At 42.0% G+C, this 17,499-nt stretch overlaps 1 protein-coding gene across 1 annotated transcript in view; it reads right to left on the bottom strand.

Annotated features, from left to right (window-relative positions):
* Positions 1–17,499, bottom strand: part of IFT43 (intraflagellar transport 43) — a 106,012-nt gene that overhangs the window by 47,053 nt on the left and 41,460 nt on the right. Inside the window, exon 3 of the mRNA XM_043472609.1 lies at positions 14,842–14,906. Within this exon, the coding sequence (XP_043328544.1) occupies positions 14,842–14,906 (65 nt within the window). The remainder of the gene's footprint in view (positions 1–14,841; positions 14,907–17,499) is intronic.

Here is a 17,499-nt window from a genome sequence, read left to right as displayed (position 1 = left end):
CAAAGGATGGAGCTGCAAATTTCCTAAAGAGGAGCTGTTTAAAAGAACATGGCAGGGGTGGGGGGATGTTGTGTGTTTGTATATATGTATATTTATGTGTAATATATATGTGTACACACACACACACACACAGAGTTCTCCCTCCATATCCATGGGTTCTGCATCTGTGGATTTAACCAACCATGGATTGAAAATATATGAAGGAAAAAAAAAAATCTTAAAAAGCAAAACTTTAACTTGCCACACCCTGCCAACTCTTTACATAGCATTTACATTGTATTTACAACTATTTAAATAGCATTTATATCGTATTAAGAATCATAAGTAATGCAGAGATCATTTAAAGTACATGGGAGGATGTGTGTAGGTTATATGCAAATACCACATATACCATGTGATATAAGGGATTTAAACACTGATGATTTTTATACCTACGGGTGTCCTGGAAGCAGTCCCCCTTGGATCCCAAGGGACAACTACATATATATATACTTTTGAAGGTGTATCTATTGTGCAAAATTATATATCTATTGTTGGTAAAAGATACCAATGAACTGTTATGAGTAGCTACTTCTAGAGAGATGACTAGGATTGGAGGAAATGGTAGTTTCAGGCAAATTTAGCTTCATGTCTTGTTTGAATTTTTTATATCATTAAAGTGTCCTTGGTTTGCTTATATAACTACAAAAGACTTTAAAAAAATATAAATGTTTCCACTGAATCCCCCAGCAGTGGAAGGAGTTCAGTCAGACCCAGGGCAGCAATTGTAGAGGCACCAGAATCTGAAAGGATTTGGACAGAACCTTCTAGTTTCAAGATCTCTGCACTAAGTGATAATCCAGAGAGACACAGGAACATTCCATGGACGCTGTGCTTTTTCGGCTACTGTTAATTAAGGGACCCCTCTGTGGGCCTGTCAATCCCTTCCCGAACCTCAGAGACTCCATCTTTTATGATCCTACCCTTGGTTCCCAGCTCTGGTCACATGAGAATTTGCACCTCTGCAAAACTAGAAACTGCAAAGGACCAAAAGTCAAAGCCTTCACAGGACATGCCAAGAACCTACTCTAGAATCACTCCTGGCTTTCAATCATAAAGATAAAACTCAAGGGTAGTTTAACTCGTCAAGAAAAGCTGCAGGCCTGAAGAGAAGCTGGGTACAGGCTCTGGGCAGGGTGGGGATTGGAGCCTGTTACTTTGCAGTCTTAGGCATCCTTTCCAACAGGTCTCCCACAGGCAACTGGGAAGCAGGACTGCTGGCGTGGGCTCTAGAAACACAACTCCTGGGCACCGTGTAGCCTCCGGCCTCAGCTGTCCCCTCCTGGTGCACAAGCATAGGCAGCAGGCCCATCTCAAGTCACTGGGTGCACCCTCCCCACCTCCCTGGGCATCAGGCGCTCACCTCTGCTCCAGGGAGGGCCTGAGCAGGGCTGCCTGTCAGAAAGACTGCTCCACCTTTCAGAGTGGGGAGGGAAGTATCCAAATGCTACTCCACGTGGGGCTTACAGGAACAGACTGCTATCACCTTCAACTGGGAGGCACTTGACAGAATTGCAAGATTCCAATTATTTCATATTTAGTCATTTGCATAAGTAAACTGGGTTCTATGACACTAGATGAGCCATCTAGGCCCCTAAACTGCAATGAATATAACACAGAACATCACTTTTATGGATCCAAATGGCAATGCATGAAAATGCCCCTCTCTCAATCTTCAATTTAAAAAACTTTGATGGGCTTCCTATTTGTTCTCCAGCCCATGGAATTTATATGTATCATATCTGAAGCCTTTGATATTTTCTAAAGAGTCATGTTACAGCTATTACATGAATAAACTCTGCCAGTCTACTTTTACAGCCCGGGAAAATATCATATCTATTGTCTGCTCATGATTACTTTTATCGAGATAGGAAATTTTGGAGTACTGTGTAGCCCTTAAAAATGAGGCAGTTCTACTCTGTATTGAGATTCCAAAAGATCACCAAGAAAGACTGCTATATGATAAAAGAAAAATGCAGAATAGACACACTACCGTTTATTGGTGAGGGGGGGGAGCGTAGTTATAGAACACATTAACTTATATTTTTTGTAAAAGTACAGAGTATCTTTGGCAGGAAACTCAATAAAGCTAGTGAACAGTGGTTGACACAGGAAGGGAAATCTGAGTATCTGGGGGCACAAAAAACAGAGAAAAAAACTTTCCTTTTATATCCCAGCCTCTTTTTTTTTTAAGCTTTAATGAGGCATAATTGACTGAGATTATATATATTTAAGGAGTACAATGTTGATCACAATCAATACATCCATCTTCTCACGCAGTTACCATTTGTGTGCGTGTGTAGTGGGAATATTTAAGATCTACTGTCTTAGCAAATTTCACGATCCCAGTCTCTTTAATCTTTTGAATTCTATACCATGATCTTTTAAATACAGGGAATCTAGAAAAATGGCACAGATGAACCTCCTTGCAGGGCGGAAATAGAGACACAGACGTACAGAGTGGCCTTGTGGACATAGGGCAGGGAGCAGGGAGCGTGGGACGAACTGGGAGCGCAGCTCTGGCATATACACACCGTCATGTGTGGAACAGCCAGCAGGAAGCTACTGTGCAGACAGGGGGCTTACGCTCGGGGCTCGGTGACGATCCAGAAGGCTGGGGTGGGGATGTGGGAGGGCAGCTCAAGAGGGAGGGGGTATATATATATATATATATATATACATAGTTGATTCACTTTGTTGTACACAACAGAAACTAACATAACATTGCAAAGCAATTATACTCTAATAATAAAATAAAAATAATAATAAGAGTTGAAAAAAATAAAATGTATTTAAAATAAAATGAAAAATTCAGAGTTCTAATGTCGCAAAACATGGGGTGCAGTTATACAATGTCTAAAACGTAGGGACCTGCGTTGTCTCTGCATCCTACTCTTTCTCTCTCTCACAGTTCTCTTCATGAAATGAGCCACCTTTCTCAACTTAGCTACATTTGAGTTTTAAGGTCAAATAGACCTTACTCCTGGAGAAGGCAATGGCAACCCACTCCAGTACTCTTGCCTGGAAAATCCCACGGATGGAAGAGCCTGGTGGGCTGTAGTCCATGGGGCCGCAAAGAGTCGGACACAACTGAGTGACTTCACTTTCACTTTTCACTTTCATGCACTGGAGAAGGAAATGGCAACCCACTCCAGTGTTCTTGCCTGGAGAATCCCAGGGACGGGGGAGCCTGGTGGGCTGCTGTCTATGGGGTCACACAGAGTCGGACACGACTGAAGCAACTTAGCAGCTTAGCAGACCTTACTCCACAAAAAGGCAGAATATCCTCATTACAAAAAGGGGTTCTGTCTACCAAAGCTGGACCTGGGGGCACGCGCTGGCCCAGGCACAGCACTCTGTCCACATGTCTGCAGGATGAACCAATGCTCACCTTCACCTCTGCCCACGGGGAGTGACCTGCCGGCGTGCCTCACGGCCGTGCGCACTTCGGGGCTGAGTCGGAAAGGACAGTTCAGCGGAGTCCTGCCTTCATGCCCCCTACCTACCAGCCACCAGCACAGTACAAGCGTTTGAAGACAAGAGAGTCCAAGGACAGAATGAGCTCAACAAATCACACACTCTTCCCCACTTCCTGAGGACACGTTTTTCACTGGTTATTTCAATGGACGCAGTTTTGGTATCTATTTCATCTTCAGGTCCGACTGAACATAAATGATTTACAGCGAAAAACAATGCAGTGAAATTCTCAATGATCTACACAAACAAAATCAGCAAGCCGAAAAAGTCCCTGTGAATTCTCTAAGTTCATTAAAGTAAAAAACTTAACTAGATCGTCCTTTATCATCTTTCCATCCAGGTTCTGAACATAGCTTGAGAGCAAGGCAAGAAATTCCTTTTTTGGGAGCCCACACAGATCGAACAAATGGAAGGTGTACATTAAAAAGGTATCTTGTTGCTTGGCCCTGAAGCCACCTTTTTTTAATCTGTCGTGTCTCAGAAGCCATGTGGAGGAAAAGCGCATGTGAAGGCAGAAGCAGTAAAGACAAAGACGAAGACAGAGGTTCAAGCAGGGGCTCGCATGGGCATCTCCGAAAGCCTCAGTAACAGGGACACAGCGCCCGAGCCCTGGGCACAGCTTTTGGAAACGGATGTACAATAACCTACTAAGACTTCCCTTCTCAACCATCTCATCATGTGCTATGGCCTTATCTGATTTCATCCAACACTGGACACTCATCTCTGATACCTGACCAACCTCATTGAGAGCTAGATAAATGTTCAGTCATGGCGCTCAGGACCCCTGCCATGTTATACCAATTCTGGGATCTCTGTGGCTCAGGGCAGCATGTGGAAAAGAAATTCTCCATACTGCTAAACAAAGTCTTATCTATTGATGAAAATTCTGAAGGTCAAGGGCTCAAGGATACCTGGTCCCTTTTTAATTACTGGAGCTCTGTAAGAAATGTCCAAAAGACTCAATGATGACATATGTACTGAGAACCTGTATATGTCAAGTACTAAGTAATGCAAATGCAAAGGCAGCTGCCGCTCTCAAACAGTTCAGAAAAAAATTTAAAAAAATAGAAAATGAGGAAAGAGCCACGTGCAGTAAAACATTAGCATGGGAAGGATGTTTTGTTGTACTATTCTTGCAACTTTTCTATAGATTTGAAAATTTTCAAACTAAAAAGACGAGTAGGGGAAAAAGCAGGATGACAGGTATAATAAATTGTATTTCAGGCAACCAAACAGTTGGAGAGGAAGTATTTTATGGAAGAATTTCTGTCATGAGTGAAAATTAGAAAATTACCATATGACACCTGTTAATGAAATCACAGCTCAAGGCAACAGTCATCAGTGGGTGCTCTGACCAGTAGGTGGGAGTCTGGTGGGCAATGTAACATGGAGGTCGCGCCCCTGACTGCAAGGACCAGTCACAGCTTCACTTACAGTGGGACCTAGGATACCTGTGCCTATGGACAAGATGCAGCAGGATGTACACAACATGACTTCCAGAGTGCTTCTGCCAGATGATGAGTCTATGCCTAACCATCAGCTGACCTAGATCTAATTCCCAGCCTCACTGGGAACATGGGGGCCAGAGGAGGAAGTCAGATACCACGACTAGGAATCAACAGGCCAAATCCAGAATGTGAGACACCCTGTAGGACAAGTTTCTCAAAGGAAAAAAAAAAAAAATCAATGGTGTGGGAGAAAAAAAGAGGCGGGTGTGGGGTGGGGATGGCTGCAGAATGAAAGAGACTAAAGACATCTAATGACTACATACAGGTGAGGACCTTGATTTGCCCTTTTATACAATCAACTATAAAAAGACATCAAGACAATGGAAGTGCTCGTGAATATACTCTGCCTATCAGATGACATTAAGGAACCATTATTAATTTTGATAGGCATGATAATGGAATGATGGTTAATAAACAAAAACAGTCCCTATCAGTTAACAAAAATTATCTTCAACAGGAATGGAAGGAGGGAGGAGGGCAATGACATTTTAATATGTTGTCAAGCGCCTCTGCTCATCCTTGGCCTCATAAAGGATAAAGGATTTTTCATACCCACAGGTACACCTTCTTAAGATGAAGTAAGTATATACCCTTATATCTATCTAGCCCAGCACCTTCCCATCTCTTTAAAGACTTGGGGGCACTTAATAGTAGCTGAATAGAAAATTGGAGTTGGACAGATGAGACTGCTTGTGGCCGCAGGTGACAGCTTAGGGTCCTTGGCAGCTCTAAGCCGGGCCCCAAAGGCCCAAGGACAGACACCTATATCCTGCACACAGCACCCCAGTGGGCAGGCTCCAGCTAACCCACCTGCGGTGACATCTAAGAAACTGACTTCTATGGGGATGGACAGCCTGGAACAGAGCTGCTTTAAAGAGGACAAAACACACGTCTGCAACTGTGCTCACAGATCTAGGAGCCTGGCAGCTCTGAATTTTTTGCCTTTCACACTTTGGTAGCCTAATAAGAATTAACTACTCGCTGCTAACAAGAAGGTAAAGAGACTCCGGTATGGCAATGACACCGAGGGAGAGGACAGAAGCCCTTTAGTATTCTTGGAACATCTATGCCATTAAAAAAAAAAAAGCAAGAGGGAAAGAGAAGGAGGAGGGAAGGGGACAACCTCAGGACCAGCACACGGGCTGTTCTACCGCCATCTTGATGTCCTTGACGCGTGCAGATGGTGTGGAAGTGGCTGGCACCAGAACGGCCCATGAGAAGGAATGAGCGGCCAATGGAGATTTATGTGAGGAGAGTGAGATGGACAAGGTAAAATTGTCAGGAGGAGTTGTTAGAAAGTAAAATATATTGTGACAATTCCACTCCTGCCGTTCATCAATAAACTGACAGATCATTTAGTGTCAATTAGGAGTGATAGATGGACAAGTCCCCATGATCCTGGGCCAAAATTAATGGCTGGGAGGGAGAGGGTGATTGAAAATGACGGCTGACATTGAGAGCAAAGTCCTGAAAGTCCCCGAGGGGCCATTACTTGCCTCATTCCCTTGCAGATCAATGCAGGGACAAACCCAAAAACAGACACTTTGAGACAAAACTTAATCAGACTACTTTTCCTTCCTCTCTTTCCCAAGTCTGGCTGACTCTCATTTGGCTCTATTCCCCACGGAGTACCCTAAGCGCCCCACCCCGGACAACTTCAGAGCCAAGGCCAGCCTGGCTCCAAGATGAATTCTTTGGTATAGCTACATCTGGGGTGCTGGGAGAGGGAGCAGGCAGTGATTCCAGGTCCCAGGCTATTCCTGAATACAGCCTTTTCCTAAGTGGCTGAGGGGTGAGTATTTGGGTTCCAGTAGCCAACAGCTCTGGCCAGGGAGGTGGGCGACACATGCCCTGGTCTCTAGCTTGAACAGGTTTATGCAAACAAAACAAAGGTATCCCAGAAATTCACACCCCTGTGGCTGTGGGCTGCAAGCCTCTCAGTAAGCAGCTTTCCTATTTCCCACTGGGGACAACGCAGACCTCTCTAAGCCTTACCTTCCTTCTCCCCCTGCTCTTGTACTGGGATACGTTAAAAACTAGAATCTACCAAATACGGTTGGTGTAATGCACAGGTAAGGTGCAGCTATGGACTGAATGTTTATGGCCCCCCAAATTCAAACGTTGAAACCCTAATCCCCAATTCAACGGTGTTTGTAGGTGGGGCCTTTGGGAACTAATTAGGGTTAGATGAGGTCATGAGGGTGGAGCCCCCATGATGGGATTAGTGCCCTCATAAAATGAGGAAGACACGGGAGATCTCTGTGCATGCATGCACCAAGGAAGGCCATGCTAGCATCCAGATCTCAGAATTCCAGCCTCCAGCACTGTGAGAAATAAATGTTTGCTGTTTAAGCCACCCTGATTATAAGACTGTTGTAGAAGCCTGAACTGACTGAGACAGGTGCCTAGCACATCTCCAAAGAATTTAAGGGCACACTATTTTTAGTGTGACTTCTCTGCTCTAACCAGACTGACAAAATGGTAACTGCTCCCCACCCCCAACACTTACACCTACACTAATCCTTGAACCAAAACCTTTCCTCATGATCCTCTTTGCCCACCAGAATTCCCCCAGCTTGACCCCAGCTCCTCTTCAAGGGGCTCCCTGACCACCGTGATCACTCTCCTCTGACGTCACATCATTGACGTTGGGCCACTCCATTAGTTTCTCACTTACGATGTGCTCCAGGAGATCCTGATTTTTTGTGCATGAAAATGCCTCATCTTCCCAACTGGAACCCAAGTTCTTGCGGGGCAGAAAGCCTGCTGACACTCTGGACTCCCTGGGGCGCCTGCAAATAGCAGGAGTTCATGTTTTCAGCTTCATGGGGCAGACCCTCAATGCAGCCCAACAACTGCCTCTCTTACAGCCAGCTGATCCCCCTTCCTCTTTCTGCTTCAAATCTGTTCTACTAGGCTCCAGATGCCAGCTCTCCTTTGCTTGAACAAGTTCAACACTCAAGTTTGCCCTCCCACTTTGAAAAAAAGAAGGAAAAAAAAAAAAAAAAGATGTCATTTCAAAATGAAATACCCCCCAATTCCCTACTTCTCTCAGCCTTTCTTGATAACTTACAGGCCTTTCCAAACCCCTTCTTGTCCTGAAGGAAAAAATGTCCCTGCCTCTTCCTGTCCAAGGTTAGTTAGTCTTTCTTGGAACGTTTTATCCCATCCCTCAGGATGCTACTTCTTCACACCACCTCCCTTTCATCTGTAATCACTCTTTGCCAGGTATTACACACACGAGGCTCAACACAGACTCCTCCTTCCAAATACTGTCCCACCTGTGTCCGCTCCTTCTCAGAGTAGGAGCCTGTACCACTGTTCCCACCCCTTCACTTCCACCTTCCTCTTCCACACGCTTTAACTGACTCTGGCCCCAACACAAATCACTGTAATCACTTTCTCAAAGGCCCCTAGTAATCTCCAAAGAGCCAAATCCAAGGCTCTGTCTTTGTCTTCTATTTGTACAGATGGCTCAAATTGCAACTGCTTTTCAACCTCTCTCCTAGACTCTACACCGAGGAAATGATCTGTAGTCTTTGCCACCAGCTCCCAAGTCAAGTCTCTCTTTCTGCCTTCCTCATCTGATGGCAACACTACCAAGCAGTCACCAAGATCAGGCACCTTGCAATGACCTTGAACCCTGCCTTCTGCCCTGTATCCAACCAATGGCACTTCTGTTAACTCTTTCTCCAAAATGTCTCCAAATCTCCTTCCTGTCCACGCTCACACCACTGCCTTAGTTCAGGCTCTTCATACAGAATATCACCTCCCCAATAGATCTGCCAGTTTCCAGAGTTCTAGTCCCACACTGACACAGTAAGTGACCCACCAGAACTACTGATCTCATCATTCATGTGTTCAATAAATAGTCACTGAGAGCTTATTATGGACTGGCACTGTTTGAGGGAACTGGGGGTATGTGATCAAGCATATGTCTCCTCTCACAGAGCTAACAAGACAGTAGAGAGAAAAAGACAATACATGTATGTGTGTTTACACATGTATGGGCTTCCCTAGTGGCTCAGATGGTAATGAATCTGCCTGCAATGCGGGAGATCTGGGTTCTATACCTAGGTTGGGAAGATACCCTGGAGAAAGGAATGTCTACCCACTCCATTTCTGCCTGGAGAATTCCATGGACAGAAGAACCTGGCAGGCTAACAGTCCATGGGGCAGCAAAGAGTCTCAGCAACACACAACTAAGTAATAACATACACACACACCATACACATGTGTAATGGACATATGTCAGGTAGTGACTCTCCCAGCAGGAGGTGGGGAAGAGTGATGAAGGGTGCTATAGACAGTGAGGTCACGTGGAGCCTGGGAAGCCATGGTAAAGACTGTGCAGTTTACTTTTTGGGGGAGATGCCCCTGGAGGGTTCTGAGCTGTTAAAAGTGAAATGACCTCACCTATGCTGTAAAGAGGTCATTCTGGCTCCTGCAGTTGAGACTGAAGGAGGCAGAGGTAGGCAGGGAGGAGGGCCTGGCTCAAGTCAGTGCCAGGAATTATGCTGGCAGTGCAGAAAACAGGTGTGCTTCAAGGGTAGAATGAACATGGTTTGCTGACGTACTGAACCTGAGTGGAGACCGAAGGGTCCAGCATGATCCCAAAGTTCAGAGTCTGAGTGAAAGGGAAGGTGGAGCCCATTTATGGAGACCTGAGGGGGCTTGGGGAGGTGCAGGCTAGGGGAGAGGGTGGAAGGGGCAGAAGGGGCAGAAATTAAGAGGACCAATTCGGATACGTTAGGATTGAGTTGCACATTCAAGTAGAAAGCTAGATGCTCAGTGGAAGGACTGGGCTAGAGGTACACACTCTGCGCAAGCGTCATCAGTGTGCAGGTGATGGGAGAACACCCAGGACTGAACAGGGATTATGCCAAGAGTGAGCGCTGACAGAGAAGAGGAGGCTGGTGGATAAGCCCCGGTCACACTGCCATTGAGCGGTCAGGACTGGGTCGTGGACCAAGGAAGCCAAACAAGGAAATCCCTTGAAAAGTAACATGGGAAATGGAAAAGCGCCTCCCTCCCAGGAGAAACTGATCTGATCTGGAAAAATCTTTAATATATTCATTGAGGACATAACATGAGATTCCCTTTTTTTTTTCCCTCTAAGAAGCAGATATAGGATTTGTCTCATTTCCATATTTCAAAACAAATTCCAGGTAATACAAACACAAGAATCCCTCAATAACTTAGTAGCTTCTCACTAGAACTTCTCACTCCTCTTCTTGTAATTGGTTAACATGAAAAAGGAGTGTTATGTTCAGCAAGGAACAGTGTGGTACTTAATGATATGTGAATAGAAAGACCACTGGAACAGAATCATGAGTCCAGAAGTAGACCCAGGCACATACACAGAAGCAGACTACGGAGAAGGTGGGAAAGGATGAATTTTCAAATAAATGATGCTGGGACAAAAGTCATTTAGAAAAAAGAAAAAACTGGATCCACACCCCATATATCCACACCTCAGGATTAATTTCACATAGACGACAGATCTAATTTTTAAAATGTAGATTTACATATCAGTGTCCTCTTATGTCAGTCTCCCAATGCAATTAAAAAAAGGGGGGGACTTATCTACTTACAAGCTTTTGCACAGTAAAGGAAACCATAACTAAAATGAAAAGACAACCCACAAATGGAAGAAGATATTTGCAAACAATGTGACCGACATGGGCTTAATTTCCAAAATATACAAACAGCTCACATAACTCAACAATAAAAAAACAAACAACCCAATCAAAAGATGGGTAGAAGACCTAAATAGACATTTCTCCAAAGAAGACAAACAGATGGCCAGTAGGCACATGAAAAGATGCTGAACATCGCTAATTATTAGAGAAATGCAAATCAAAACTACAGGGAGGCCAGATGGTGAGAATGGCCATCATTAAAAAGTCTACAAATAACAAGTGCTGGAAAGGGTGTGGGGAATAGGGAACTCTCTGACACTGTTGGTGGGAATGCAGAAAGCAGTATGGAGGTTCCTCAAAAAACTAAAAACAGAATTACCATGTGATCCAGCAATCCTACTCCTGGGCATACACACAGACAAAAGTATAATTCAAAAAGATACATAGCAGCACCATTCACAATAGCCAAGACATGGAAACAACCTATGTCCATCAACAGAGAAATGGATAAAGAAGAGGTGGTACTTACGTACGATGGAACATTACTCAGCCATAAAAAGAATGAAATAATGCCATTTGTAGCAACATGGCTGTAACTGAAGATGATCATGTGAAGTGAAGTTAGAAAAAGAAAGACAAATATCATATGGTGTCACTTACATGCAGAATCTAAAATATGACTCAAATGAACCTATCTATGAAATGGAAAGAGAATCAGGGACATAAAAACTAAATTGGTAGTTGCCAAGGGGGCAGGAGGTGGGAGGGGGGTGCAGTGGGAGTTTGGGATTATCAGACCGGTACACACAATGGATAAACAACAAGGTCCTACCGTACAGCACAGGGCACTATATTCAGTATCTGGGGATAAATTATATGGAAAAGAATATGAAAAAGAAGTGTGTATACATGTAAAACTGAGTCACTTTGCTGTAAGCAGTAATTAACACAACACTGCGAATCAACTATACTTCAATTAAAAATAAACAGATAAAATGTAGGTTTATAATGTCGTCATGTTCCCAGAAAACGTGATCTATAAAAACAGGCGGCTGTGCACTTATGGTCAACTGACCTTTGGTGAGGGATGCACAAATATACAATGGAGAAAAGCCAATTTCTTCAACAAATGGTGATGGGAAAACTCGACAGCTACGTGTGAAAGAATGAAATTACAACATTCTCTAATACCATATACAAAAATAAAGTCAAAATGGATTAAAGACAGGAATGTAAGACTGGCTACTATAAAACTCACTGAGGAAAACATAGGCAGAACGCTCTGACACAAATTGCAGCAATGCTTTTTTTTGGATCTCCTAAAGCAAAGGAAAGAAAAGCAAAAATAAACAAAATGGGACCTAATTAAACTTAAAAGTTCTTGCACAGAAAAGGAGACCATAAATAAAATGAAAAGACAACATACTGAATGGGAGGAAATATTTGCAAATTACAGGACCAATAAGCAGTTAATATACACCACATATAAACAGCTCATATAACTCAACATAAAAAAAAAAAAACCACCAAACAACTCAATTAAAAAATGGGTGGAAGAACTGAACAGATATTTTTTTCAAAGAGGAAATGCAGATGGCCAACAGGCACATCAAAAGATGCTAGATATCACTAACTATCAGGGAAATGCAAATCAAAACCATAATGAGATACCATCTCATACCTGTCAGAATGGCTATCATCAAAAAAAAAAAAAAAAAAAAGGGAACACAAACAACAAATGTTAGTAAGGATGTGGAGAAAAGGAAACCCTTATACACTGTTGGTGGGAATATAAATTGGTGCAGGCACTGTGGGAAATTTTGAAGGTTTCTTAAAAAAACTAAAAATGGAACTACCATATGACCCAGCAACTACACTCCTGGGTATATACTCAAAAAACAGAAACACCAATTTGGAAAGATACATGCACCCCAGTGTTCAAAGCAGTATTATTTACAATTGCCAAAATATGGAAGCAACCTAAACGTCCATCAACAAAGTGAATGGATTAAGAAGAAATGGTGTACACATACAGATGTACAGAATGGAATACTACTCAGTCACAAAAAGAACAAAATTTTGTCATTTGTAGCAACATAGATGGACTTGTAGGACATTATACTAAGTGAAATAAGTCAGGCAGAGAAAGACAAATACTGTATGATTTCACTTATATGTGGAATCTAAAAAAAATACAACAAACTAGTGAATATAACAAAAAAGAACCAGACTCACAGAGAACAAACTAGTGGTTACCAGTGGGGAATGGTGGTGAGGAAGGGCAACATAGGGTAGGGGAATGGGAGGTAAAAACTATTGGGTTTAAGACAGATTCAAGGATGTATTACACAACACAGTGGCATATAGTCAATATTCTATAATAACTATAATGGAAAGAAACCTTTAAAAATTGCATAAAAAGCAGATGGCTGGCCTGTGGGCCACAGTTTCCTAAGTCTTAGTATATACAAACAAATAAGGATACATTAAAAATTTTATATATACACTTATTATTTTTACAAAAAGAAGTATAGGAAGGATAAACCAGAAACTAATAAAGAAGTTACCCGTAGGAGATGGATAGAAATGAGGTAGAAGGAATAAGGATGGGAGTAGGATATCTCTGAGTATATTTTTGTATACCATTTTGAGACAATAAAAAGTATACAGTATCATCTGTTCTTGCCAAGAACCTTTAATTTGAATCATGAAGAATCAATCAGCAAAGTCCAGAGTGTGAGACATTCTACAACTGACCTGGATAACTCAAAAAAGTCAATTATATTGGGTGAAGGTGTGGTAGCAGGGAAGGGGAGCTGGAAATATTTTAGAGAGTAAAACATCCTATAAAGAGATAGAACTACCAACACAATATATGAACTCTGATTGGATCCTGGAACTACAGAAGACACTTTGGAGACAACTGGGGAAATTCAAACTATATTTTAAATATTATTAAATCATTATGAAATTTTTTAGATGTGACAATTATACGGTGATTATTTGGAGAATGTCCTTAATAGGGATTCATACAAGAGTATTCAGAGATTAAATATGATGACTGCATCTTGTTTTCAAATGCTTCAGGAGAGAAGAAAGCATATGTGTGGTGTGTGTGTGTCTATGTTTAGAGGTGGGGAGAGGAACAGAGGAGGAAGAGGGGAATACTGGAAAAAAATATTTTTGATAATGCTATTTTCAAGGCAACAATTGCTGAAAGAAATTCAGAACAAAAGTAATACCTATTCTTTGAGAAAAGGAAATTCCTCTCCTGAGTTTATCTTTAGTTAAACTTTATTGTTGGCCAAGTGCAGTAAATATATATATGTATTGGTTTACCATTCATCTAAGACTTAGTACAAGGGAACTGAAGACCAAAATGATTTGTAATCCAGCAGTAACCAACAGGCAATTCCAATCTGTTTAGAAAAGTAACTTAAAGAAGAACACCGAATGTTAAAATATGGATGAACTTTTAAAACATTATGCCAAGTGAAAGAAGTCACTCATAAAGGACCACATAATACAGTAAGTCCCCAACATACGAACCTTCAGGTTGTAGACTTTCAGAGATGCAAACATGCGTGCCAGTCCCTGTATGCCAGCTGCTGAACTGTATTACTGTACTTTTCAAGGTACTATATTGTAAGATTAAAAATGTTTTAGTTTTTGTGTTTGTTTTTTATGTACACATTATTTGTGTGAAAAGTGTTATAAGCCTGTTACAGCACAGTACTATACAGCTGACTGTGTTAGGGGCATACCTAGGCTAACTCTTTTGGACTTCTGAACAAGCTCTTAGGACGGAACTCGCCGGTATGCAGTAGACTTATGGTATACGATTCCATTTACACGAAATGTCCAAAAATGGCAAATCAGAGAGTCAGAAAACAGGTTGGTCGTTGTCTAGGGCAGGGGAGCTTGGGGGGATAAGGGCAGTGATTGATAATGGGTATGGGGTAAGAAGGGGTGGTAATAAATATGGCCTAAAAGTGATTGTGGTGATGATAATACAACTCTGAATATGCTAAGAATGACTCAACTGTACATTTCCAATGGGTGAATTGTCAGGTATATGAATTACATCTCAACAGAGCTGTTATTAAAAAAACAGAAGAATACAGGACTGCAATGTCCCCCATTCCACCCCACAACCCTGAGCTGCTGGCACTCACTTGGAAACTTTCATGGAGTCGTCTGTCCAGCCTCCTTGCTGGCGGGGTGGCTTGGGAGGGGGAACCTGCAAGGGACAGAAGCCAATGAAACAGTCACTTAGCATCAGCGTTCAGCAAACTAGGGCTGAAGTTAAGGTCACCTAAACCAACCTTCAACCTCCCAAAAGCTTCTGAGTAAAAATACAACACTATGAAACCTGGGTGCTTTCATACCTTTCATACCAGGAGGGCAGACTGGCATTGTCAACTGAAAGCCCCAGAAATGCTCACACTTTCTGAGCCAACAATTCTAACCCCAGGAATTTATCCCAAGGAAATAATCAGAGAGAAATGTAATGTCATTTTTTAATACAGCGAACAACTAGAAACAATCAAGAGGGTTAGTCGCTCAGTCGTGTCTGGCTCTTTCTGACCCCATGCCTACCAGGTACCTCTGTCCGTGGGATTCTCCAGGCAAGAATACTGGAGTAGGTTGCTATTTCCTTCTCCAAGAGATCTTCCCGACCCAGGGATCTTCCTGACCAAAGAATCTGCATTGTAGGCAGATTCTTTACCATCTGAGCCACCGGGTAAGCCCTCAGAAACAATCAAAATGGACTTCCATAAGGAATTAAGTAAATCATGAAATACACATGTGAAAATACTAAACAATAATGAGAAACTGTTAAAAAAGAATACTTAATGATATGAGTTAATGATATAAATGTTTTATAATGTTATATATGTTAACTTTTTGAAACATATTGCAAAACAGTAGGTGTATGTTTCTGACTTTGTGAAAGAAAATCACATATATAATATCATACATGATTGAGAGGGAATCCAGTGATAGAATTAAGGCAGTTTTTCTTTTTTCTTCTCTATGTGTACATTTTCTAATTCTTTTTTTTTTTTTTTACTTATACCACTTTTATAAACAGAAAAGTAATAAAAGTATAAGAGACAGGCTTGCTTCAAAGATACAAACTCAATCGGTGGGTTAAAAATCTACTTAAGTTATATGGGCAAGAAGCATTCACTTGCAATAGATACATCCAGAAACCCAAGTCCAGGAACTCTTGTCTAACTATTTCAACTAAAAATACAAAGGTGGGAATTGACCAGTCTACTGAAATACTCACATTGGACAAAAGAGCAAACGTTTTTCCTATTTTGAATTACCCAGGACTCATCTAGGACTGCTGAGTTATCAATTCTCTTTTTCCAAGAACCTCACATAATCATAACTATTGTTCTCAGTCTGAGGAGATTCTTAGATAAGTGAACTAAGTAGAGGTTGGCAAACTGTTTCTAAAAGGGCGAGGTGGGAAATATTTTTGACTTTGTGGGTTGCAAAGGCTCTTTTGTATCTACTCATTGCTGATAATGCAGGGCAATAAACAGCCACAGACAAGAATTAAACGCCTGGTGTAATATGTGCCAATAAAACTTTATAAAAACAAGCGTGCGTGTGTGCTCAGTCACTCAGTTGGGTCCGACCCTTTGAGACCCCATGGACTATAGCCTGCCAGGCTCCTCTGTCCATGGGACTTTCCCAGCAAAACACTAGAGTGGGCTGCCATTTCCCTCTCCAGAAACAAGCAGTGGGCCAAATTTTGCAGGAAGTATGTGGCCTGTAGTCTCTGGGGCTAAAATCACTGCAATATCCTCTCAATATGTTGCTTAAAACCTAACTTGCTCCTTTAAAAAAAAAATTAATTATTTTTAATTTGAGGCTAATTACTTTACAATATTATGGTGGTTTTTGCCATACACTGACATGAATCAGTCACGGGTGTACATGTGTCTCCCCTATCCTGAACCCCCCTCCCACCTTCCTCTCCACCCCACCCCTCTGGGTTATCCCAGAGCACCAGCTTTGAGTGTCCTGCTTCATTCATTGAACTTACACTGGTCATCTATTTTACCTATGGTAAAATACATGTTTCAATGCTATTATCTCATATTGTACAACCCTTACCTTCTCCCACATAGTCCAAAAGTCTGTTCTTTACATCTGAGTCTCTTTTACTGTCTTGCAGTTAGGGTCATTGTTACTGTCTTTCTAAATTCCATATACATGCATTAATATACTGTATTGGTGTTTCTCTTTCTGACTTGCTTCACTCTACATAATAGGCTCCAGTTTTGTCCACCTCATTAGAACTGACTCAAATGCATTCTTTTCTATTGCTGAGTAATATTTCATTGTGTATCTGTACCACAGCTTTCTTATCCATTCATCTCCCAATGGACATCTAGGTTGCTTCCATGTTTTAGCTATTGTAAACAGTGTTGCAATGAACATTGGGGTACATGTGTCTCTTTAATTTCTGGTTTCCTTGGTGTGTATGCCCAGCAGTGGGTTTGCTAGGTCATATGGCAGTTCTGTTTCCAGTTTTTTAAGGAATCTCTACACTCTTCTCCATAGTGGCTGTACTAGTTTGCACTCCCACCAACAGTGTAAGAGGGTTCCCTTTTCTCCACACCCTCTCCAGCATTTATTGTTTGTAGACTTTTTGATGGCAGCCACTCTAACTGGCATGAGATGGTACCTCATTGTGGTTTTGATTTGCATTTCTCTGATAACGAGTGATGTTGAGCATCTTTTCATGTGTTTTTTAGCTGTCTGTATGTCTTCTTTGGAGAAATGTCTGTTTAGTTCTTTGGCCCATTTTT

This window comes from Cervus canadensis, chromosome 6 (genome assembly GCF_019320065.1).
Source record: "Cervus canadensis isolate Bull #8, Minnesota chromosome 6, ASM1932006v1, whole genome shotgun sequence".
NCBI lineage: Eukaryota > Metazoa > Chordata > Mammalia > Artiodactyla > Cervidae > Cervus > Cervus canadensis.
Note: the sequence above shows the minus strand (reverse complement) of the source record. Positions and strands in the feature narration are given on the sequence as shown.